This window comes from Miniopterus natalensis, chromosome 8 (genome assembly GCF_054644295.1).
Source record: "Miniopterus natalensis isolate mMinNat1 chromosome 8, mMinNat1.hap1, whole genome shotgun sequence".
Taxonomy (NCBI): Eukaryota; Metazoa; Chordata; class Mammalia; order Chiroptera; family Miniopteridae; genus Miniopterus; species Miniopterus natalensis.
In genome coordinates, this window is record NC_142088.1 from 21913446 (window position 1) to 21937925 (window position 24480).

At 34.4% G+C, this 24480-nt stretch overlaps 1 protein-coding gene across 10 annotated transcripts in view; it reads right to left on the reverse strand.

The window, feature by feature from the left end:
• Positions 1–298: 298 nt before the first annotated feature.
• The window catches only part of CARF (calcium responsive transcription factor), a 65030-nt gene continuing 40848 nt past the window's right edge, over positions 299–24480 (reverse strand). For 5 of the 10 annotated variants that reach the window (XM_016208866.2, XM_016208868.2, XM_016208867.2 and 2 more), the window contains 4 exons: positions 24228–24256; positions 18387–18475; positions 15502–15639; positions 299–445 (listed from right to left, as the gene is read on the reverse strand). In XM_016208866.2, coding sequence (XP_016064352.2) covers positions 15549–15639; positions 18387–18475; positions 24228–24256 — 209 coding nt within the window. In that variant the 3' untranslated portion in view covers positions 299–445; positions 15502–15548. The other 5 variants (XR_001602910.2, XR_015714914.1, XR_001602911.2 and 2 more) reach the window with 4 other exon arrangements.

The following is a 24480-nucleotide window of genomic DNA, read 5'->3' on the forward strand; positions in this document are numbered from 1 at the left end:
TTGCTGTGCAAAGGGGATTGGTCCAGGTAGTATACAGTAATGTGAAAACAGACAACTATCCCTACACCCCTCAAAAAGTCATTTTCCTTAAAATGTGCTGATGCCTCCCTCGTGCTTTCCCGTTCGCCGAGCGTCAAGTCCTAAAAGCTTATTTTGCCACAGCTAAAGGTTTCAAAACGGTTTTACCCTTTCAGGAAAAGAAAAGAGAAACGGCTGCATTTACGAGATACGACTTTCAGAGTTTTTTTAAAGGAGGAGGGGAAGACTCGTAAGATGTATCGCCTTTGGTACACATAAACAGTTTTAAATTTTTTTATTGTGAAAAATTTCAAGCATATACAAAAGTAAACCAGTATAATGAAATCCCACATACATATCAGCACCGATCTTTCAAAATTATCAACTAACATCCCATCTTGTTTCATAAGTTCCAGCAGTCAGCAAACTGTAAAAATCCGGAGAGAAAATATTTTAGGTTTTGCACAAAACTTACATAACAAAAATCAAAATAAGAATAATTCATGATATGTGAAAAATAGGTGAAATTCAAGTTTCACTGTTGTAAAGGTTGTTGGGACGCATTAATAGCTACTTTCACTCCAAGATAACTGAATTGAGAGTAATTTAGAGCAGTTGTTTGCAAATTGAGCCTTTTCAACATCCCTCCTTGGTTGTCTAGCAAGCATGTGAAACTTAGCACGTGAAAACTTCAGGAGAGCGAGGAATTTCTCTTCCTCTTCCCACGAATCCCCCATTATAGTTATTAGCAGTTCTATTCTTCCAGCTGGTCAGTCCAAGAACCTAGGAAGTACCCTTTCCATCTGTGGCATGTACCTCACATTCAATCCAATCCTTTCAGCTATATTTGCAAAATATATCTGGAATTTAACCATTTTCTACACCACCACTACCACCCTGACATGAATTACGATGAAATCTTTTCTGGTTTATTGTAAAGCCAATTTATCTCGTTGCCTCTACTTATGCACACTCCCCACCCATCGATGATTTTCAACATTGCAACAAAAGTGATCTTTTAACATAGAGATAAGATGCCGCTCCTCTGCCAAAACCTCTCCAATGGCTTCCCTTCCTACTTAAAATGGCCAGGAGGGGCCTGTGCTTTCCTCCCACACTTCCCTCTCTAACCTCTCCATTATCCTGGCCTTCCCTTATTTCACTCCAGACACAGGCTTCCTTGCTTGTTGCTCCTCACATTCACTAAGCATACTGCAGTCTCAAGGATTTTACATAAACTGCTCCGCACCTGAAATGCTCTTTCCCCTAATGTCCACACACAATCTTCAAGTCTCTGCTCAAGAATCCCCTTGTCCATTCCTGCAGTCTGGATGTTTGTGTACTCCAAGTTTTATATGCTCATGAGCATCCTAACCCCCAAGATGGTTGTATTAGGAGGTGGGGACCTTTGGGAGCTATTAGGTCATGAGAGAGTAGCGCTTTAGGTCATGAATGGGATTAGTGCTTTTATAAAATAGATCTCTCAGAGCTTCCTAGCCCTCCCTACACAAGAAGTCTGGGAGCTGGAAGAGGGCATTCCTCTAATCATGCTAGCATTCTAATCTTGGATTTCCAGTCTCCAGAACGCTGAGAATTAATTTCTGTTTAGAAATGACCCTGTCTGGTATTTTTTTATACAGCAGCCCAAATAGACTAAGATACCAGTGAAGCATTCCCTGACCCTTTGTTAGAAAATAGCATCCCCTTTTCTTCCTTTATTTTTTACTATAGCACTTAACAGCTGACATAATTTCTTTGTTTATTATTAGTTCCCATCGAAAGAATTAAAGAGATAAATTAAAATCTCAGGGTTGCTTTTTCATCATGATTCAGAGAAAGTAAAATTAGGTTAACTTGATGAGTAATGACATCTTGTATGTATAATAACCTGTTTGCAATCATTCCAACTCTAGGAAACCTGCCAACTGAAGCAACTGTTCAATTGTGCTAGATAGAACATAGTTTCCCTTGGACAGAACTGAAGACATATGAGCAAGTTTTTGTTTTTCAACCATCCCTTTCATAAATTCTATCCTGGCCATTGTGATTTAATCTATACCTTTTCAGTTAGCCTTGCAGAAGCTTATCAATTTTATTGATTTTTTTTTTTTAATCCACATTTTGGTTTTGTTGACTTTCAATACTGACTTCCTGTTTTTCAATTTCATTGATATCTGCTCTAATTTTTAATATTTATTTGTTCTTTTTCTAGTTTTCTAAGGTAGGCATTTAGAAGATAGATTTTGGATCTATCTTCTTTTCCCATATATACATTCAATGCTATAAATTTCCCTCTAAGAGCAGCCTTTTCCATATCTCACAAGTTTTAATAAGTTGTACTTTCATTTTCATTAGTTCAAAATGTTTCAGTTTCTCATGAGATTTATTTGACCATGTGTTATTTAGAAGGGTGTTGCTTAATACATACCTAATTCAATATGTTCTTACTATTATTATTTTGAACAATTATCTGTTAGATCAATTAAGAATAAGAAAAATAAAAGGTTTTTTCCTGTTAGCTGGATATATTTCATTTTTCTGTTTTTTTGTTTTGGTCACAGAATGCTGTTTGCAGTAAGGAAGCTGGCATTGCAGGATGGTGGTAAAGTGGCTTGTTCACATAAACCAGTACACATGTTCACCCTTAGTGCAAAAGGCCCTAATGGTACGTACCCTATCGAAATTCAGGACATCTACAATATTTTGTTTTGTTGTTTGTCGTCTGTCATCATTTTTTTAATCCTTACCCAAAGATTGTTTTTTATTGATTTGAGAGAGAAAAAAGGGGGGAGAGAGACAGACAGAGAGAGAGAAACATCCATGTGAGAGAGAAATATTAATCGGCTGCCTCCTGTACTCGCCCTGACCAAGGATTGAACCTGCAACCTAGGTATGTGCCCTGACTGGGAATCAAAACTGCAACCTTTTGGTGTACAGGACAACTCTCCAACCAACTGAGCCATCCAGCCAGGGATTGTCTCTTTTTTTAATAAACATTTTCAAGGTTTGTCCAAAAAAAGGACCACATAGGTTCTTGGCTAGCAGATGACAACTCAGAATAGTTGTTGCACACTTGAACTGTCACCTTTTCCAGGCTGGCAGTTGATATCTTTTTTTTTCTTCAACTCATTTTTCTTTTAAATTTAATAATGCTCCAACTGAGACAGGATAATAAGAAGATAGGAAAATTCTTTGGCAAGTGATATGGGGAAACAGACAGCTGAACTAGCTGAGCAATTTATAGCCAGATCGAGGTCACTGGGGCAGAAAGCCCCAGGCGCCTAGCAATGTGCAAAATTGGCATATCCTCCCCTGGCATATTACTAGCCATGCGGTTTAGAACCCCTGACCTTTCTTATCTCTGGTCATGGGATTCAGACCCCCCAACCTCCTACCTTTCCTCCCTAGAGATAACATCTAGGCCTCAGTTGTGTTTCAGCTCCAGGCCCAGAAAAAGAGCAAAACCAAATGGGCAATGCCAGGACCAGCTGTGATGACTTAATGACTCCTGGTACCAACCAATCCGTGGAGACCATAACCCTGAAAGGGCACACCTGGAAAAGCTGACGAATATTCTATTGAGATCCTTCCCTAAGACCTCCCCTAAACTCTCAGCCTTTAAAACCCTCAAGATGAAGGACCCAGCTCCTGTTCTCCCTCTCCAGAACACACCAGTGCCTTTCCCTTCTCCTTCTTCCCCCACAGGAGTGCATCTCCTAAACTCGAAGGGACCCTACAAGACTTGCAACCAGGGGAGCAATGGACAGGGGCCGCTCTCCTGGGCTAAACCCCTAAACCTGTCACCTTTCTCTGACTCTTCAGTGAGCTGACAGCAGCCCCACCTTGGCTCACTTCTTTCCTATAACATTTCTAGAGAGCCAGAGCAGCCCCACCTAGGCTCTCTCCTGTTGCTTCTTATATCCTAGGGCCTTCCTTGTTTCACTGCCCCCAGTTTTAATAAATATACTCTCTAAATCACCTGGACTCATGTTGTGAAATCTTCCCTGCACGAAGTCAAGAACCTACACACGGTAGGCCAGAGGCAGACCCACTCCTCCTGCCTGGTCCCATTTCCGACTGCAACTAGTCCTGATGGCTGGCTCAATAATTTAGATTTCATTCTGTATAAAATTAGAGTTTTAGGTACAGACATGACAAGATTAAAACTATATTTGTTGTTCTAGACTTCGTGGTATCTTTCCCAAGGCAACATGTAATCATACACCCCACCCCATATAAAATATACTACTTAAAATTCAGTTGAAACATAAAAGAAGACCACTTTGCTTTCATGTATAATGAACTTTCTATGGTGGCTGGGAAGTAATTGAAAGCTAAGACTTCACAATCTAGAATAGAGAAAAATTCTTTAATCAAGAACAAAAAGGAAATTTTTATTTAAAAATTAGCATTTTCTCCTTTTAAATTCTTATTTCCTGTGAAGAAAATAAAATTTTGAGACTGGGAGATATTTCTTGTTCTAAGAAAGCAGTTTTCTTGAAATTCAATTGCTCTAATTCAAATTCATGTTAATCAATATCTGGATTTCTTTACTACTTGTTATGTAACAAGGAATATTTCTTTCTTAGAGCAATACAATGCTGTAACAATTAAAAAGAAAAAACAAACCTTTGTGCAATCTCTACCCTTGTCTGCTGTATCTATCACGCATCTCAGTGACTTTCTTCCCTACATTTTACACAGTAAAAAGTCAAATAATATATTTCTGACCAATCTATTAGCATTCCTAGTAACTATATCCGGTACTGTTTTCAGTTTTTTAAATAACTGTTTTAATTTGTATATTCGTTTGATTTATTGGTTCCTCTTTACTGTTTGAGTAATAAAGTGGGTTAATAATTATCAGTTTATTTGGAATTAAGGCTATAAGAGTCAGAGCTTCAGGGACAAATCACCATAACTGTGACTCATGGGGCCTTACTTTTTTCATATAACACCAAGATTTTAATAGTAATCAAATAGGAAACACTTAAAAAAAGAATCTTGGATCAGGGAGTTCCTCGTTGTAGGGACAATCTGACACATAATAAAGGCAGTCAATTCAACAATGATTAAAACAAAAGGTGCTTCAGTTTTTCAAAGATATTTCTGAAAAAAGTACATACTATTTCACTTTTCCTTTTTTATTATAATGGATTACATGTAAGGGGATATATTTTTGTTTATTGAGCATTACATTCTCATATTTATTTCCTGCCAAAAGGATCATTAGCTTTTGTTTATCACATGATTCATCGTAATGAAACACATGAGTAGATCAAGAAGATTATGGTTTCCAGCTGTGAATAAAGAGATGGAAAATAGTGCCCTAAAGAAATAAGTATGAATGAAACAAAAGCTTATTTCAGTATAAATTAAGAGGGAGAATAGACCATTAAAGGCAATTTTTTTTTCCAATTTAGTTTTTAAGTTTCCAAATGAGAAATCAAGCACTCCCTGTAAAGGATATACCCTTAGCTAAATAATTTTATAGACAGAAATGGCATCACAAAAGCCTAGTTTCCTAATTTTCCTAATTATATTTTCTTATTGTTTGCAGTTACCCACTCAGTCCCACTAAAAGCTTTCTGATGTTTTATTGGATACTGAAGGGTCATTTTACTACAAAAAGGAGAACCACTTAGGGGTGGTATAGAATAGTAAATTATTACTTAATGGTTATAGAGTTTCAGTGTGAGATGAAAAAATTCTGGAGATGGACAGTGGTGATGGTTGCACAACAGTGCGAATGTACTGAATGGCAATGACTTACATACTCAAAAATGACTGAAGTCGTAAATTTTACCTTATGTGTAGTTTATCATGAGAGAGAGAAAAAGAAAGAAAAGCAGTTATTCCACTTGACTAGGTTATGGTAAAAAGGCAAGAAATTCTAAAAGCCAAATTAGACATTTTGTGTAATATTTTATGCATTATAAATTTTATTTCTCATCAGTCAGTTTTAAGAGCTATTAAAAATAACAGATGTTATGGAAGTGATAATAAATTGCATATAGATACTGAAAACATCAACTTCTTTTCCTTTTAGGTTCCTCATCCTCCCCCTTTTACAGCTTTTGCTTTAAAGTGATGACTTGGTAATTGCCAACTTTGCCTACTTCCTAGGCTGTGCCCCTAGAAATCCTGTTATCTTTCTGTCTCTCCATTCCTGTTCTTAACTACCTGAATAAATTAAGGGGTGCATTAAGCTAATGTAACAGAGATACCATAAAATACAGTGGATTAAATAAGACAGGATTTAAAGTCTTTCTCTTGTAACAACCTAAAGGTAAATAAGCTGTCCAGGTGGTAGGGCAACTCAGCTCCACAATGAGTGTCAAGAACCCCCATACTCCCCTTCTCATTGTTCTTCCAACTCCTAGGATGCTGAGCTGTGCAACCAGCTCACAGGAAGGGAGAAAGAGGGGAAATGAAGAGCCATTTCCTTTTAAGCAAAGTGACATGGAAGTTGCACATCACTTCTCATATTCCATGGGCTGAACTTTAGTCAATGGCTACATCCAACTGGAAAGATTATTTCTCACTAGGAATTCATATGCTACGTTAGTTCTGTGGAAAAATAAATTTGGGGAGAGGGAGGGCAAAAAAATGTGCAGTCTGCCACACTACCCTACTCCCACTGTCATTGGTATAATTGAACTTGATTTGATTCTCTGATGATATCAATATCTCCAGAGACTAAAAACTATTAAATTGCATCTATCATAACATTCTTCTAAAAGGTTCCTATAAGTTTTTATTCCAAAATTCCTGTATAACAATCTACCTCAAATTTTAGTGGTATAAAACACCGTTTTATTGTGCTCAAACATTCCACAGGCCAGGAATTTGGGCAGAGCAAAGAAGGGATGGCTCATCTCTGCTCCACAATGTCTGGAGTCTCAGCTGGAAGACTCAAAAGCTAGGAGTGAATCTGTGGCTGAGGAGTGAAATAATCTGGAGACATCCTCATTTACATGTCTGATGGTTGGTGCTGGCTGTTGGCTTGGCCTTCAGCTGAAATGTCAACATAGCACCAACCTGTAGCCTTTATAGTTAGTCTACCTACATGGGTTAGTTTAGGCTTTCTCACAGTGGTTTGTTAAACAAGAAACAAAAACCACTAGCCATAAGGAAAAAACTGATAACTTTATTTCATTAGGATTAAGAAAGCCTCTTCTTGAAAAGCACCATAGAGAGTGAAAAAAAAATTTTTCCTGGAATGGAAAAATATATTTGCAGCACATATTTTGATAAAAGGCTCTTATTTGGAATATATGAAGAATTCCAACAAATAAGCAATGTAAACTATCTAAAAAAAATTTTAATGGGCAAAATATCTGAACTGGCCATTCACACGAAGGGAAATACAAACGGTGAACAAATATTAAAAAGGTACTCAAACTCAATTGCAATTAAGAAAATGCAAATTAAAACCACTGTATATTTATCAGCTTTGCAAAAATTAGAAAGTCCGACAATAAAAGGTATTGTTAATGATACGAAACAACTGGAATTATCATACATTGTAAGTGAGGGTATACATTGGTATAATCAATTTGGAAATCAGTTTGGCACTATCTGGTAAAGATAAAGATAAGAATAGCCAATGGCCCAACCAAACACTACTTTATATATAGGCTAGAGAAACTGTGTGCATATGTACCAGAATATATGTACCAACTTGGTGTTCAAATATCTATACATATTTGAACATCAATCTATGTATTTCACCAATTAAACTGACTGAAGGATAGAAACCACATAATCATTTCAATACGTGCAGCATGTGACAAAATTTAACATTCATTCATAATATAAACTCTTGGCAAACTGGAGAAGATCTGAAATATAAAGAGCTCTAAATGTGTATGAACTACAGAATATAATGCTTGCTTCTTAATTTAAATTTCCTCTTAACTATTTGGTATACAAAACCTAAGACAGTAGTTCAGGACCAATATTCCTTAAAGATTTTCCTCCTATTTATTACATTTTTATAACATTAAATATTTTTTGCAAGGGATTTCAAAGATCAAGGTGTTTGAAAATGAAACTAAAGTGTTAATACTACTTTGGAAAAAATATAGTTACCACGTTAATATATTAATGTATATCCTAAAGTACCTTATCTGAAGGACCACCTTTTAATTTATATGTGGGAATTCTCTAGGTTAGCAGTAAGCATACTTTCCTTATGGTGAATTTTGATAGTTCATGAATTGTTTAATTTAGTGTCAAATCTGTTATAACACAGAATTTGAAGTAAAAAAAGTCTTGATTTTGTATCTTTGATTTTTGGTTTCCTAGCTATGTGATAGTGAATAATCAGAAAGATTGAATAATCTTTCTGAGTTTGTTTTTCTTCCATAAAATTGTGGTAATAATACCCACTCCAGTTGTGAGGATTAACTGATAAATAAAAAGCATCTGGCACTCAGTAAATGTTATCTATTATCATATTTTGGAGCTAAGTAAATATACATTAAATGAATAACAGCTTTACTTTCCACCATTGTTGAGAGTTCCAAATGATGCATAGCTTGGGGGAGGGTAGGGCAGACAAGTTAAAAAAAAAAGTGCATGCTGCTAGGTAGCAAGTCATTAAGTAATTCTTCCTTTTAAATGACTTTTGAAACACTGAGACTTGTATTGTATGTTCGTTCCATGTACATTACTCAAAAAAACAAGTGATTAAACATGTCATTCAGTGTGTTTAATTTTACAGCTATGTACAAAGTCTATACAATTCTTTATAAGTGAATATAATTCCTTTCCCATAACAAGTGATTCCGTTGTTCTGCTAATTTCCTCTTTAAAATAAATGCTTTTGTCCTGCATTATGAGCAGAATTACCGCAAAGCTAGAAAAAGTACAGAAATTTCAGAATTCTAAGATTTAATGGTTTTGGCTTACCTGACCTCAGATTTTAAGATTACTCAGCCAAGTATCAGAAGACTACTCCAAATGATTATGTCTGTATCATTTCAGTTCCAAATGATTTCACCTCTAATAAACATGTCATTTACTCCCTACAATTTAGTGTTCTCAGCTATAAAACAGGCAAATAATACATTTGGTTCTATTAAAGAAATTTTGTGAAGAAAAATTAAACAACATGTAAAAATACTTAGAAATAAAGTGAATAACAAGTCCTATCTTTTGAGGGAAATACCAAGATCAAATGAGATATTGTATATACAATGGGTTTCTTTCTACTATACCACACTTTGCAAGGTATTTTTATGGTTGTTATTACTATTACTACTACTATAAGGTATTAATCAAATACAATAGTATCTAACAGGAAGATTAATGCAAAAAATCAGCCTAGAGGAAATTTTTATAATGCATGCAGTAATACATTTAGCAGTAACTGTATTATTATGTAAATATAGTAAATACTGATGTATTTCACAAAATGCTATCTTATTGGTTTCATATCTACAAAATTTTAACTACTTGATTTATATGCTGTGATTTAAATAATTTTGCTCCTTCTTTTCAGTTTAATATTCTACTGTTTCAAGTATTAATGTTTTTCAAAGTGCCCTAATATTGAAAGTTAAGAAGAGAAGGGGGGGGAAAAAAAAGAAGGGATACTTTTCCACTGATATTTTTTTAGCAACTAGCTGGCTTCCTCATGACCCATGATCACCATCATTAAACAAATGAATCTGTGCTGCTCACTCTAAAGTATAATGCATGAGGTTGCCCACGTGAAGTCACTTGATCACAAATCAACATCTCTATGATCTTCAACTCTTATGTGTCCTTCAATTTTGGACTCCTATTTAAAACCACTTCTTGCCCGACCGGGCGTGGCTCAGCAGTTGAGCGTCAACCTGGGATCCAGGCGATCAGGGTTCGGTTCCCAGTCAGGGCACATGCCTGGGTTGCAGGCTGCAGCCGATCAATGACTCTCTCATCATTGATGTTTCTCTCTCTCTCTCTTTTCCTCTCTCTGAAATTAAAAAAAAAAAAAAAAATGCCCTCTCTTTAAAAAAAATAATAAAAAAATAATTAAAAAATAAAAACAAATAAATAAAACCACTTCTTTCTTTGCCTGGCTGGCGTGGCGCAGTGGTTGAGCATGGACCCAGGATCCAGGAGGTCACAGTTTGATCCCAGACAGGGCACATGCCCAGTAGAGGGCGTGCAGGAGGCAGCCAAAATACTACTGGTGGTTATCTCTGGACAGAGTTCAGGTGATTTCTATTGTTTTGAAAACATTTAATGTCTAGATCAAATGTTTTATAATGTTCATGTGTTGTGCATATAGCGGGGGAGTAGAAAAAGTAAGCTCTCGACTACATACTATTAAGTGAAGAAACTAAGACATGGAGCAGTAGGTATTATATGGTCCATTTACATCCATATGTATTTATAATGTTTAAAGAGGGTGGAGATACATACATATTAATAGGACAAGGGTAAGAATAGTGTATCTGACACGTTGTTGGCAGTGGTTCCATAAGGAAGGGAGCTCAAGAGGGAATCATTTGTTATGTGTACTTCTATATAGATTGAATGTTTTATAACTAGAATATAGGGTGTCCCCCCAAAAACATATACACACACTTTGAATAATTATAAAGGCAGTGTTTATTAAAATATATTTCATTTTTAAAAATTGGGTATCAGCTGTTAAAGTGTGTGTACATTTTTAGGGACGCCCTGTACTTAGGTCTTACTCAAGCAATAAAGAAAAGACAAAATCAATCCCATAGAAATGTTAAGACAGAAGACCAACAGAAAGTTTTTTAAGTAGATTGCAATATAAAAATGGGCTAGCGAAAAAAAATATTTCACATAACAAAAAAAATCTATGAAAAATACCTCACAAATAAAAATGTTAATTTTAACGAGATATTTCTAATTAGAAAAGTTTAAATTATCATATTTAATTCTCATGAGGACATGATCAGAGAGATACACAATCAAAAATTATTGTGAGATAGAGTAAAACAATAATAAATTTATAGAAAGAAATTTTATATTGTCAAGAGTATGAAAATGCTTATGGTCTTTAAGTAGTAATTCCTTGCCTAGAAACCTAAACCAAAAAATGTAGTAGTCAGAGATGTAAAAATGAATAATTTTTATACAAAAAATATTTGGCATTAAAATATAGGAAATATCTAAATGTGGAGAATGCATAAACATGTAAAAAGCCTACATTATGCAATATTATGCATTATTAAAAATAACAATTTTGAAGAACTTTAAGGCAATGGAGAAATACAATGTAGTGTTCAGTTTTTAAAAAGTATCTCTGCATATGATTCAAGTTATATTTAATGAAGAGAAATTACAAGGTTTTCAATATAACTTTTTCTCTTTTTCAGGTTCCTCAATGGGAGCTTATTAATTTAATAATTTTTATTACTTTTTGAATTAAATTTGCTCAGTAGCATTTTAAAATGTTTCAGACAATCAATTGTCTGTTTAATCTTTGGTTTCCTGATAGAAACGTAACTCAATACAATAAAAATAATTTACTGGGTAAAGCACTGAACCTTTTCAAGTACACCTGAGTTACAGCTCTAAATCTGACACTAAGTATATGACTCTGGGAGAATGTTTTATCCCCTCTGAGCCGAATTCACTCATCTGTTTCTTTTTTTAAAGCACAGGATCTGATTTTTAAGGTATGTTTTAGGTCTAAAAATGTTATGATCTAGATAGGCACAGAGAGGGAACTGGTGGTTGCCAGAGGGAAGGGGAGTGGGGGACAGGGTGAAAGAGGTGAAGGGATTAAGTAGTACAGATTGGTGTTTACAAAATAGTCATGGGGATATAAGTAAAGCATAAGGAATATAGCCAATAATATTGTGATAACTATGTATGGTGCCAGTTGGGGTACTGGAAATATCAAGGGGAACACTATTATCTAACCACTAAGCTATACACCTGAAACCAATACAAAATAAAACTGAAAGTAAAAAAAGTTATGATTCACTATTATTTATTGCTACCACTGATAAAGTATAAATCTCTTCCTTCTACTCTAGTTTGATGGTTTATGCAAATATGATGGATTAGTTCAAGAATGTTAGTAAAACTGAGGATGGCTGGGTTAGAACTTTAGGGTTAGAATTAACTGAATTAACCGTCGGCTATTGTACAATTGTACAAACTGAGGCCAGAGATAGTAGCTAACTTATAATCACAAAATAGAAAAACCGAAAACAAAGTACCAAAAGTAAAAAATCTATCACAGCTAATTATTAAGATGAGTGATTTCCAAAAGTTTCTTCTATATATCAAAACATTTCTTTGATTTAGGCACTCTTTGAATAAAATAAAGAAAATGCCATGAAATTAGTAATACTTTAAAATCACTGCATATTTTTATTTATGCAGTTGGAAAAGTAATACATATATACATGCAAGTCATATTATTTATTTGGTTAGAGACTGTGTTAGAGTCTCAGACCCCTCTAATTAATCTACAGCCCCACAGGGGTTTCAGCTAACAGGTAGGGAACTACTGATAAAAGCAGCTGGCAGATATAAAAGGAAAGAAGCTAAATCTCAATTCACACTAAAAGTTTAAAGTGGTATTTCACATTGTATCTTCAAATGTTGAATGGCACTTGACAGAATTTTCTTCTTTGAGTCTCAACTTCTTTTATAAAATAAGAACAGTAGTTGCTGCTTATAGGATTGCTATAAAGATTTGAGAGATAATTATGTATAAATACAATGTATAATATATAGTAGATATTCAAATGATGTCAGTTCCTTTCCCTCTGCCCTCTGCATTTTGAAAATTACCATGATCAGATAGGAACAGAACCTGCAAAGCTTATACAGTACATTAGGAAATTTAATGATACAGACAGAAAATAAAGATTTCCTAGCTATAAAATCTGCATCAGACTCATTTCGTGAAGAAACTGATCCATTTTAATAGCTTTTTATTATTGGTCTGCATCCAATCCCTGTTGACAGATTCCCATGTCATTAGAAGTATTATCAGCACTGGGGCCCAAGGGGATAGTTTCCACAAGCCACGGGCTCTACAGAGGCAAGATATTTCAAAGAACCACTGCATTCTATCACTCACCCTCACTCTCTCTGGTTGCAGATGAAGAATTCGAGGGCCAGTGAAATGAAGAGACTCACCCAATATTACTCAGCTAAGAAAGTGGCAGAACTAGTTCTCTGCTCCTATTATTTCACAGCAGTTTCACATATCTCACAAACTACTTATCCATTGCTCGGTTTTCTATTATAGTTTACTTCCTGTGAAAATACTTTTAGCCAAAAGGTACAGACAAAAATAGAAGAACTAACTGGATATGAAATTGCAATGCAGGTTTAGATGAAATCAGAAATAATCAATTACAGCTACACGAACTTCTTGATCACTTTAAACTACCTTTTCTTCCTTTATATTTTTTAAACTGGAAATGGGTAAAGCTCTAACTTCTGTGCTTACTACTAAAGTTAAAATCTATGGAACTGTAAACTCTAGTGTAATTAAATATTAAAGTGATCTCAGTGTTTCCATGGAAATAAAGACCTCATGAATAAAGAATTACTATTATGCAACTGATATAGAAGTCTGTTACTTTGAAAACCACACAGTTTTATAGCTACTACAAGCTAATGTTTTTGTTTTGTTCTTGCCCATATCCCTTGGTTAAATTCTTCTTAAAGATCTAAATATGCTCATATTTTTTATTATAAGTCTGATATAAAAACATTACAATGTATTTTCAAATGTTAATCAAACCTGAAAAGAGAGGAAAAATCTTAAGACAGTATATTTACATAATTCTAGTCATCTTTTTTATTTTTATTTTTTTTAATTTCAAGATCTAATTGGCTTTATTAAGCGATTCATGAATGGGGCGGCACCCCTTCTAGCAACCAGAAGGATGCTCTAGTCATCTTTTGAAAGCCAAAATTATACTGCCGACAACCATATTTTAGGTAAAAAACAAAATAAGTGAAAAGTCCAAGTTTATTAAACCAAAAACTGAATAATGTATAAAAAGATAGAAAACTGACAGCTTAAGGCAGTTTATTAAAGAAAAAAGACTAGAGCCCTGGCCAGTGTGTCTCAGTTGGTTGAGCACCATCCTATGCACTAAAAGGTTGCGAGTTTGAGGTCAGCCCAGGTTGCAGGCTTGATCACCAGTAGGGGGCGTGCAGGAGGCAGTTATTATAAATACTTGAAGCATGGAAATGAGAGTGGTGCCTCTTAGGTGAAACAAAGAGACCTTTCTCTTTTAGACCTACAAGACCATCTCCTTATGAGGTATTTTGGAGGAAAGGAGAAAAGGTCAGAAGGACAGACAGAGAGAGAAAAATGAAGGACAATAGGATGAGACAGTGGAATAGAAGAATAAAGGATGTTATATTCAAATTGTGATTTTAAGGGATCTAAAATAGTTAATTTCAAAATTTTCACAATTTTCTCTTGCCTTTGCCAAGGAATCTTTTAAGGAGGCAATTTCATAGACCCTTGAATATATTTTGGAAGTTTCTTCTTGCTTTAAATGTAGACAGGCCCTAGCTGGGTAGCTAAGTTGGTTAGAACGTTGTCTTGATACACCAAGGTTGTGGGTTCAGTCTCCAGTCAGAGCACATACAGGAAGCAACCAAGGAATGCATAAATAAATGGAACAACAAATTGATGGTTTTTCTCTCTCTCTCTCTCCCTCTCTCCCTCTCAAGTCAATAAAATGTTTAAAAATGTAGACAATTGTATATTTTTGGATATTGCCCCCTTTATGCTTCAGTGTCTCCCAAAAGAACAATTTTGTTCATATCAAAAGTAACCACTATAATTCCAAATAATGTTTATATCATTTAGAAAGTTAAGAAGACACATTTTGATTCTAATATAAATACATATAAGATACTAAAGTTCAGCCCAAAATGAGTACAGAACTAGACTAAAGATAAATCTATGAGTCTGACAACAGCCAGTCAAACCTTGTGTACCTTGTTATCTTGGGACAGACAGAGAGAGAAAAATGAAGGACCATAGGATGAGACAGTGGAATAGAAGAATAAAGGATGTTATATTCAAATTGTGATTTTAAGGGATCTAAAATAGTTAATTTCATGCCCCCTTCAAAGCAAACTAGACCTTCATGGGCAAAATAAGAGTGAGTAAAGTTTTGATAAGGTTTTCATAAATGACCTGAGACAGTTTTTCCAAAGGATGCCAGCCTGAAGAGAAGTCCTCTGAGCAAACTAGCTTACACCCATCTTAGTCCCTATGAACTTCCTCTTACAGGCGAATAATGAAGAAATGACAAGGACAAACAGACACAAAAGTACTGGCAGCAGTAATGCAGATTTCTACCAAAAATAAAAAATTTTCAAATTTGATCAATCTGGATTTTTATAGAGTGTTTCTTATTCCTAGATACCACTCCCAAACTAAAAAAATTAAACTTAACATTTGGAATGTTTGATGAAAAAATAAGAAATCAGAGCTCAAATTCAATATGAACTCACCTTCCCATCATCATCGGAGAGACCCTGTGCTGGAGACTCAGAGGGCCTCAGAAAGCACGCTGTTTCCAAGTTGACCAGATTGTGATAGGACCTCCAAGACATCCAATGCTGGCTCCTTTAAAATACCTCCAAAATAACCTGTTGGTAAAGTAAAACTGAGTTTTTTGCTTACTGCAATAAGGGAGAATATCTTGACAGTCTTTGCAGTCCCTCATGGGGGAAGTCAGAGGTGCAATATTTATGAAGTTTGGGGATCTAGTTTAAGATGAATTTCAAAGCAGGGGATATGATTGGTATCAGTACAGTTTTTACATAATAGTATTTAATGTGTAATGGTATTTACATAATAGTTTTTGACTGAACACAAGGAGGTAAGAGTTTGGAAGTGATTCTTTTGCAATCTTTTGCCTTCTTACAGTAATCTGCTATTCCCTCTACAACCTGAATTGCTCACCAACCTGGAGCTTCTTTAATATAAAATGTTTTGCTTTTGTTTGAATTGATAGTACTTATCACACCATTTTACAACTGGTTGATTGTATATATGCCTGTCAATACACTGTGAGTCCTCATAGGGCTAGGGTTAGGTTTTGTTACTATATCTTGGAGCCAGCAGGTAAGTGACTGGTTCTCAGTGAGTACTCAGTCACTGCTGACTGTAGCTAGAGTAAAACACACAAACATGCTGACTAATCTGGATTTCAATTTATGAACATAAACTTCAAATGAACTCTTAATCAAGCTGACCCATTAATAATACAGGGATGGACAAAAATAGGTTTATAGTTGTAATACAAATAAATAATACCATAATTAATAATAACCACAAGAATAAACTGTTTTGCTTACTCACAACTGTAAACCTCCTTTTGCCAACCCCTGTATTATACTTCCCTAGTCTAACTAATTCTACTAGTTTTTTTCAACTCTCCAATATACTTCCCTCACACACCCATCTTCATACTGGCCGAACGGCCTTGCTTCTTATTTCACCAAGGAAACTGAAGCAATCAAGAGAATTTCCACAGAATTTCATTTGTTCCCACCTGCTAGCATCTTTACCCATGTAGCCTGCCTTATCGTCTATCCATAGATGTGGTATCTGTGCTCTATCTAAAGTCAGACCCTTTACTTGGGTGCTAGATTCCATCCCCTTTCTCTTACTCAGACATCTCTTCAGCAATTCTCTTCCCTTGACTTTCCCATCTCTCTTCAGGTTGTTTTCCATTTTTTTTCTATAAGGACACTCCAAAATCTTAAATGCAGATGGTCATTCATTCAAAAATATTTTCTAAGCAGCTATCACTGTGATACTTCTACAAGCAAAAAAAGACAGACCCCTACCCCATGCAGTTTATAATCTAGTAGGTGGAGACAGACAATTATAAAGTTTATTCCTAACACAATGGTCAAAGCGATCTTTTTAAAGGGTAAATCATGTTGCCATTCCTCTGCTCAAAACTCAGCAATGGCTTCCCATTTTCACTCAGAGTAAAAGCAAAGTCTTTATAATGAATTATAAGACCCTACATGACCTGACTCCCTGTTATCTCTCTCATTGCTCAGTACTTTCTCACTCTACTCCAGCCACACTAGCCTTCTTGCTGACCTTCAGGCACAGCAAGTAATTCCCAGTCTTGCAATTCCATCGTATTGCACTGCTCTGCACATTATCTGCATGACTCAACTCTTGTATTCCCTTCAAGAATTAAAGGATACATGTGCTCTCTCAATGAAGCCTACTCTGATTGCCCGATTAAAAACGGCAATTCTCTTTACATCAAACCCCACATTTCCCTCTTCCTCTATTCCATTTTTGTTTCATATCGCTTACCCACTTAAAGTACATAATACACATATAATACACAGAAGTACATAAATATACTTACATATGAATACATATACTTATTAGGTTTGTTATTTATTATCTAACTCCCTCTACTGGAATGTATGCTCCAAAAGGGCAGGAAACATGTCTGTTTTGTTGAAAGAATATTAATCTTTAAGGGTTTAGAGTGTCCTTGTAGAATATAAATGTAAACTACTCAAGGGTTTTAAAAGCAATTATAGATGCAATAGTTATGGCTAGAAAATTGTTATATAATTTTATTACGGTAATCAATAAATTACTTTATCACCTCCTTTTGGTAATCATAACTATCATCAGAAATCTGTAAAGCTTCATTTTTCACCCAGATTTTGGGAAAGCTTTTTGATCCAATGGGCTCTTTTAATAAATTATTTAAATAAGAATTTACCCTAATACATGCTAAGTAAAATGTAAAATCCTTAGCCTGGCCTTCTAGAATTTCTAGCATTCAACTAGTCTTATCTTTCCAATCTTTCCCCCAGCTTCTTTCCTTCATTGAATCCTAAAGTTCTCTCCAAAATAAACTTACCAGTACCCCCAAAGGTGCAATATAATGCTTCCTATTTGTTCCTTGAATTCTACACATCTGCATTTTAATCCTATGTCCATATCCTGTCATGAGAGATTCAACTCAAAGATCCTTTCATGAAAAGATCACTTGCTTTTCTGGACTGTGTAGCAAAAGGAATATGGAATGATATTGGACAGACCTTGGTACCAATATGAGCTTTTTAACGTTAATAGTTGTGTAATAACCTCAGGCAAGTTATTGAATTTCTGGATTTCAGTTCTCTCATTTGTGGGAGACACCATTTAGTGACCTAAACAGTATTCAATGAATTCTGTCTTTCTCTCTTACTAATATACAATTTTTCTTGAGGTGGTAATGTGCCAAGATTTTTAAAAGAACTACACTTCCTAGCATCCCTCATAACTAAGATGGTCATACAACAGTTCTAATGAGATAAAAGTGGAAGCTGCCATGAATTTTCTGAGAAAGACCTTTGCTCACTCACCAGCACAGGCCTTTACACATTCCATTCTTCCTGTATGAGCTCTGATCAGCACTGGAGGTAGAGCAACCATCATGGACAAAGGCAACAACTATGCAGATGAAAGCGATATGTTAGAGATGGTTACATAAAAAGATTAAACTAGTCTGGGTTCCTGATGCCTGGGTTGTATGCACAGGAGCTAAAAGAAAAGAGGGCAAAAAAATAGGGCAAAATAAAGACTTTCTCAGACATGATAAACCTGAAAGAACTCATAAGCCACAAGTCTACAGTATCAAAAAGTTAAAGTTCCATTTAAAGGAATGTTAAAAGGAAATAAAACAAAAAATGATACCATATGGAACTATGGATTTACGAAAAGGTATGAAAAACAATGAAAATAATAACTGTGGGTAAATAGAAAATTTTTAATTATTTAAATGTCTTTACAAGGTAATTGTTTAAAGTATAAATAATAATATATTGTGGGGTTTATAAGATATATAGAAATAGAATGTATGACAATAGCACAAAGGTGAGAAGTGGAAAAATGGGAGTATACTCTCGTAAGACTCATACTAAATGCAAAATAACGGAATAGTACTTGAAAGTAGACTGTGATAATTAAAAATGTATAGTTTAAACACTAACACAATCATTAAAATAACAAGAATTACAATGAGTAAGTCAAAAAAGGAGGTAAAAGTGAACAATAAAAAAAGTTCAAATGCACCAAAAACAGGCAGAAGAAAAAGGGGACAAAGTACAGATGGAAAATAAAAACAAATAGGCAAATGGAAGACTTAACCCAACCACGTCAACAGTAATGTTAAATGCAAATGAAACCCGACAATACATAGACAGGATAACACGTCCTGGTGAACAAGAATGATTTTATTCCAGGAACGCAAGGACGCAAGGCTGCTTCTCCCTCTGAAACCGAGTCAATGTCTCTCACCTCACTGAGAGACTAAAAACAGAAAAATCAAATGATCTTCCCAACATACACAGAAAAAGCACCTGACAAAATCAAATATCCATTCCTAATAAAAACTCTCAGCGAGCTAAGAAGGAATCTTGCTCGATTTGATAAAGGACATATGCAAAAGTTGTTAACATCACACTTAATGGTGAAAGACTAAATGCTTTTTCCCTAAGATCAAAAACAAGGCAAGGATGTCCACTCTAAACACTTCTAACCAAATTGTACTTTAGGTTCTTGCCAAAGTAACAGTAGAGAAAATAAATAAATAAATAAATAAAAGGCATCCAGATTGGGAAGATATAAAATAACATGATTGTCTATGACGAAAATATGACAGAATCTTCCAAAAAGCTATTAGAACTAATAAGTGAGATTAATAAGGTTACAAGATATAAAATCCATGTAAAAAATCAATTATATTTCTATATACTAATGAAAAATCAGAAGTTGAAATGAAAAAACAATGTCATTTATAAGTCCTCAGTGACAAATCTGACAAAAGATATGAGACTTGTACACTGAAAAGTATGCAGAAAAAGATTAAAGAATCAATATAAAGAGTTCATTTGTGCCCCAATGAATCGATATATTCTACATAATTACAATCAATATGCCATCGGGCGTTTATAAAAAACTGGCAAGGTGCTTCTAAAATTCGCATGGAAAAACAAAGGACTTAGAATAATCAAAACAAATTAAAAAAAAAAAGACTTAAAAGTTACCATAATCAACACAGTATGGTACCGGCATAAAGATACTCCAGAGTTTTTCAATCTCGGTACTCTTGGTATTTTCGGCCAGATAATTTTTTGTCGTGGGGGCTGTCTCACTCATTATATGATGCTGAACAGCATCTCAATGTACCAGAAACTGGCAGTGTCTCCCTAGTTGTGACAACTAAAACTATCTTCAGACTTTGCCAAACGTCCCCTGGAGGAAAATTGTTCCAGTTGAGAGACCACTGAGCAAAAAATACATCAATGGAAGATAACAAAGTCCTGTTAATAGAAACACTGGTCCACATGTTAATGGATTTTTCATCACAGGTATTAACCTAATTCAATGGATAAAGCATAGTCTTTTCAGAAAATGGTGCTAGATATCATATGCAAAAAAGAAAAGTGAATTTATGCCTTGTACTAGGTACGTAAAAATTAACTCAAATGGATTAGAGTTCTAAATGTAAAACTAAAGTTATAAAACTTTTAGAAGAAAATATAGGAGAAAAATCTAACCTTGGGTTAGGCAAAGACCTCTTAGATAGAACACAAAGGTATGGTCCATAAAAGACAAGTAATAACAAGTGTTGGAGAGGTTGCAGAGGAAAAGGAACCCTCATTCACTGCTGGTGGGACTGTAGACTGGCACAACCATTATGGAAAACAGTTTGGCTGTCCCTCAAAAAATTAATAGAGCTACCATAAGACCCAGCAATTCCTCTTCTGGGTTATCCACCCCCAAAATTTGAAAACATTTATTCTCAAAGATATATGCACCCCTCTCTTCATTGCAGCATTATTTACAGTGGCCAAGACATGGAGACAACCAAAGTGTCCTGTGATAGAGGACTAGATAAAGATGAGGTACATATATGCTATGGAATACTACTTAGCCATAAGAAAAGATGAAATACTGCCATTTGCAACAACATGAATGGATGTTGAGAATATTATGCTAAGCAAAGTCAGTCAGAAAAAGCTAAGAACCATATGATTTTACTCATGTGTGATATAAAACTGAAACTCATAGACACAGACAATAGAATGGTGGTTACCAGAGAAAAGGGGTGGGAGGGATGAGAAAAGATAAATGGTGACGGAAAATGATTTGGCTTTGAGGGGTGGGCACACAATGCAATATACAGACCATGTATATCATAGAAACATACAATTGAAACCTATGTGATCCTATTAACCAATGTCACTCCAATACATTTAATTTTTTTTAAAGTTAAGATAAATTAGACTTTATCACAATCAGAAACTTCTGCCCTTTGAAAGATTCTGTTAAGAGAATGAAAAGATAAGCTACATATCAGGTGAAAATGTTTGTAAATCGCATTTCTAATAATGGACTTGTATCTAGAATACAAGTTTTAAACCTCTATAAGAAGAAAATAATTCAACTTAAAAATGGGTGGAAGATTCAGACAGACACTTCACTAAAGAAGATATACAGATGGCAAAAAAACAAACCACATGAAAAAATGCTCAATGGTGTTCATTAGAGAAATGGAAATTAAAACCACCATGACATAATACTACACACCTATTACAACGCCTAAAACTTAAAAGCCTGTCCATACCAAGTGTCAGCTAGGATAGAGAGCACCTGGAACTCTAATACACTGCTGATACAAATATAAAATGGTACAACACTTTGAAAAATCAGTTGAAAATTTCTTATAAGGTTAAATATATATCTAACATGTCAGAGCCATTTCACACCTATTTACTCAAGAGAAATGAAAGCATATGTCCATATAAAGACTTATACAAATGTTCATAGCAGCTTTATTTGTAGTAGCCAAGAACCATAAGCAACCCAGGTGTCCATCAGTAGGTGAATGAATAAACTATGGTATATTCATACAATGAGGTACTGCTTAGCAGTAAAATAGAATGAATTGTTTATCCTGTGATGTAGATAACTCTCAAAATAACTATGCTGAGTGCCAAAGGCAGATAAAAAAGTTGATACTATGTGATTTCATTTTATAAAATTATAACAAAGCAAATTGATCTTTAATGTCAGGAAGCAGATTGGTATGTTTGGGGATGATGGGGTGGGTCTGGGAGTGAGGGAGAAGTGGGATGGACTATAAAGGAACACTAGGAATCTTTTGCGGGTGACGGATATGTTCATTATCTTAACTTTGATGATGGTTGCATATATGCATACATTTACCAAAATATCAAATTGTACACTTTAAATATGTGCAGTTCATTGTATGTCAATTATACCTCAGTAAAGATATTTAAATTAAACACTGCTGGTATCTGTCTCCCACTCTTTCCTCTGGTTTTAGAGTTCATTTTTTATTGATATAATTAACATATAATATTTTTTAAGTTAAGGTGCACAATATACTGATTTTATAATTTACACATTACAATATGATTACCATCATAGTGTTAGCTAATACCTCTTTCTCATCACATAACTTTTTTGTGTGGTGATAACAATTAAGATCTAGTCTCTGAACAACTTTAAAATTTATAATAAAGTATTGTTGACTATAATCACTATGTTGTACAATTAGATCTTTAGTAGTTTGGTTGTAAATTTGTACCGTTAGATAACATCTCCCCTGCACTCTTACACCCATATCACATTCTCAAAGGTTTTCCATACTACCCATACAATTTATTCATTTTTCTCATGAATCAGTTTAGGATCCATTAATAAGTGAGGGGTTTTTTTATTTGATTTTATTGCTGAAGTTTTAAGAATTCACTCAACAACAAATATTTTTATTATTTAACAATAGAATTCATAGCTAACATGTATGTAGAAAAACAATACTAAAGCTTTGGCATTACAACTACATTAAGTAAGTAGAATTGCCAATAATTAGATATCAAAACAATACACCATTTAAGATGTCTAAAGCCTAAATCAGCTGATGGAGAAGATTAAATGCAGTCCCCCTTCTGGAGAGAGAAAGATTTTCTATGGTCCTGAAAAATAGGCAGAGTGGAATTATGCCCAAAAAAAAAAAGCAAAGAGGGAAAAAATTAATGATCCCTCCTGTTTAAATAACATATTTCTATCATTACTCCAAAAATATAAAGCTGTACTTGAAAATGTCACAGTACTACAATGTGGGGGGAAAGAATTACTGATACCCTACTTCACACATTGTTTTAAAATATTGATGGTTGGCTGAGCTGAGAATACTAAATGTAAATATATCCTCAAATGTAATAACAGGAATTAGTAGTAGTTACACTTAAAAACTTCCAAATTGAACATAAATCTATCACCAGAATTCTCAGATATTAGAGTATTTATTCAGCATTTTCAAAATGAACAAAACCACCACTATCTCCAGGAAAAATATAAAAAGAAAACTAACAAGTTTAGAAAAAAAGCACAGTATTTTAATGAAAAAATTACATTATAACAAGGACACTATACATTAAGTTACAATATATATAGTATACACACATTTTTAAAACTTTTAAAAAATCCTGCTACAAATTAAATGACATCTTTCTCATACTCACATGATTAAGTACGTATTTTGACAGAATATAAAGATGGATACAAGCTGGTGGGCCTCAAAATTAGAAACTTTAATGCAGGACCAGGTCCCAAAATTTGATTTCTATCACTTGTGACTTTTAGAAAATATTTACCTGGTATAAGCATACACATTTTTTTTTTAAGTATGTTAACTGCTTACACAAAAATCAGTATTAGGAATATGCCCACCGTGGCTATTTATCTATAATTCATTGTAGTATATATAAAATTCACTTGGAGACTTGGAACATAAAAACTACAATGAATAAACAAGCTCATCTGTAATTATGAATTTCTAAATGCTTATTTTGAATGTCCAACTTACTACTACAGATATTACACTTTGTAATACATGACACAAAATAGCATCTGTCAAACTTTGCTGTAGAGCTGTTAGGAGAATGCCAAATATAGATACTGAAAATTGTATGCACTTGTATTCAATACCCTGTACATTTTTAAAATAACTAAATATTTAAAATATGTAAACACACTTTTAAAAAGGCGATGCTAAGCACCTTTAAAATACAATACTGATATATTGTGACTGAATATGCAGTTAGAGGACAAATAAACTTTTAAAAACTAATTTAGAAACCATTTTTAAAGAACTACTCATTGAAATACTTACATGAAAATATTGATAGTTCCAGTTTCTACCTAAAAACCAAAAGAGTATATAATTAGGGATTTAAACTTCCTTCATGCACTTTTCTTTAGTTTTTTGTTTGTGGGGAGGATGCACAGTAACTTTCTGTCCTCATAATAAAAAATCAAAAAGTATCAGAAGAGACATTCACAGAGAATGAAGTGAGAGAAATATTTTTAAACTATGTTTTGTTCTTGATCAAGTTCTAAAGTCTGAATCCTTGGACATTTCTCAT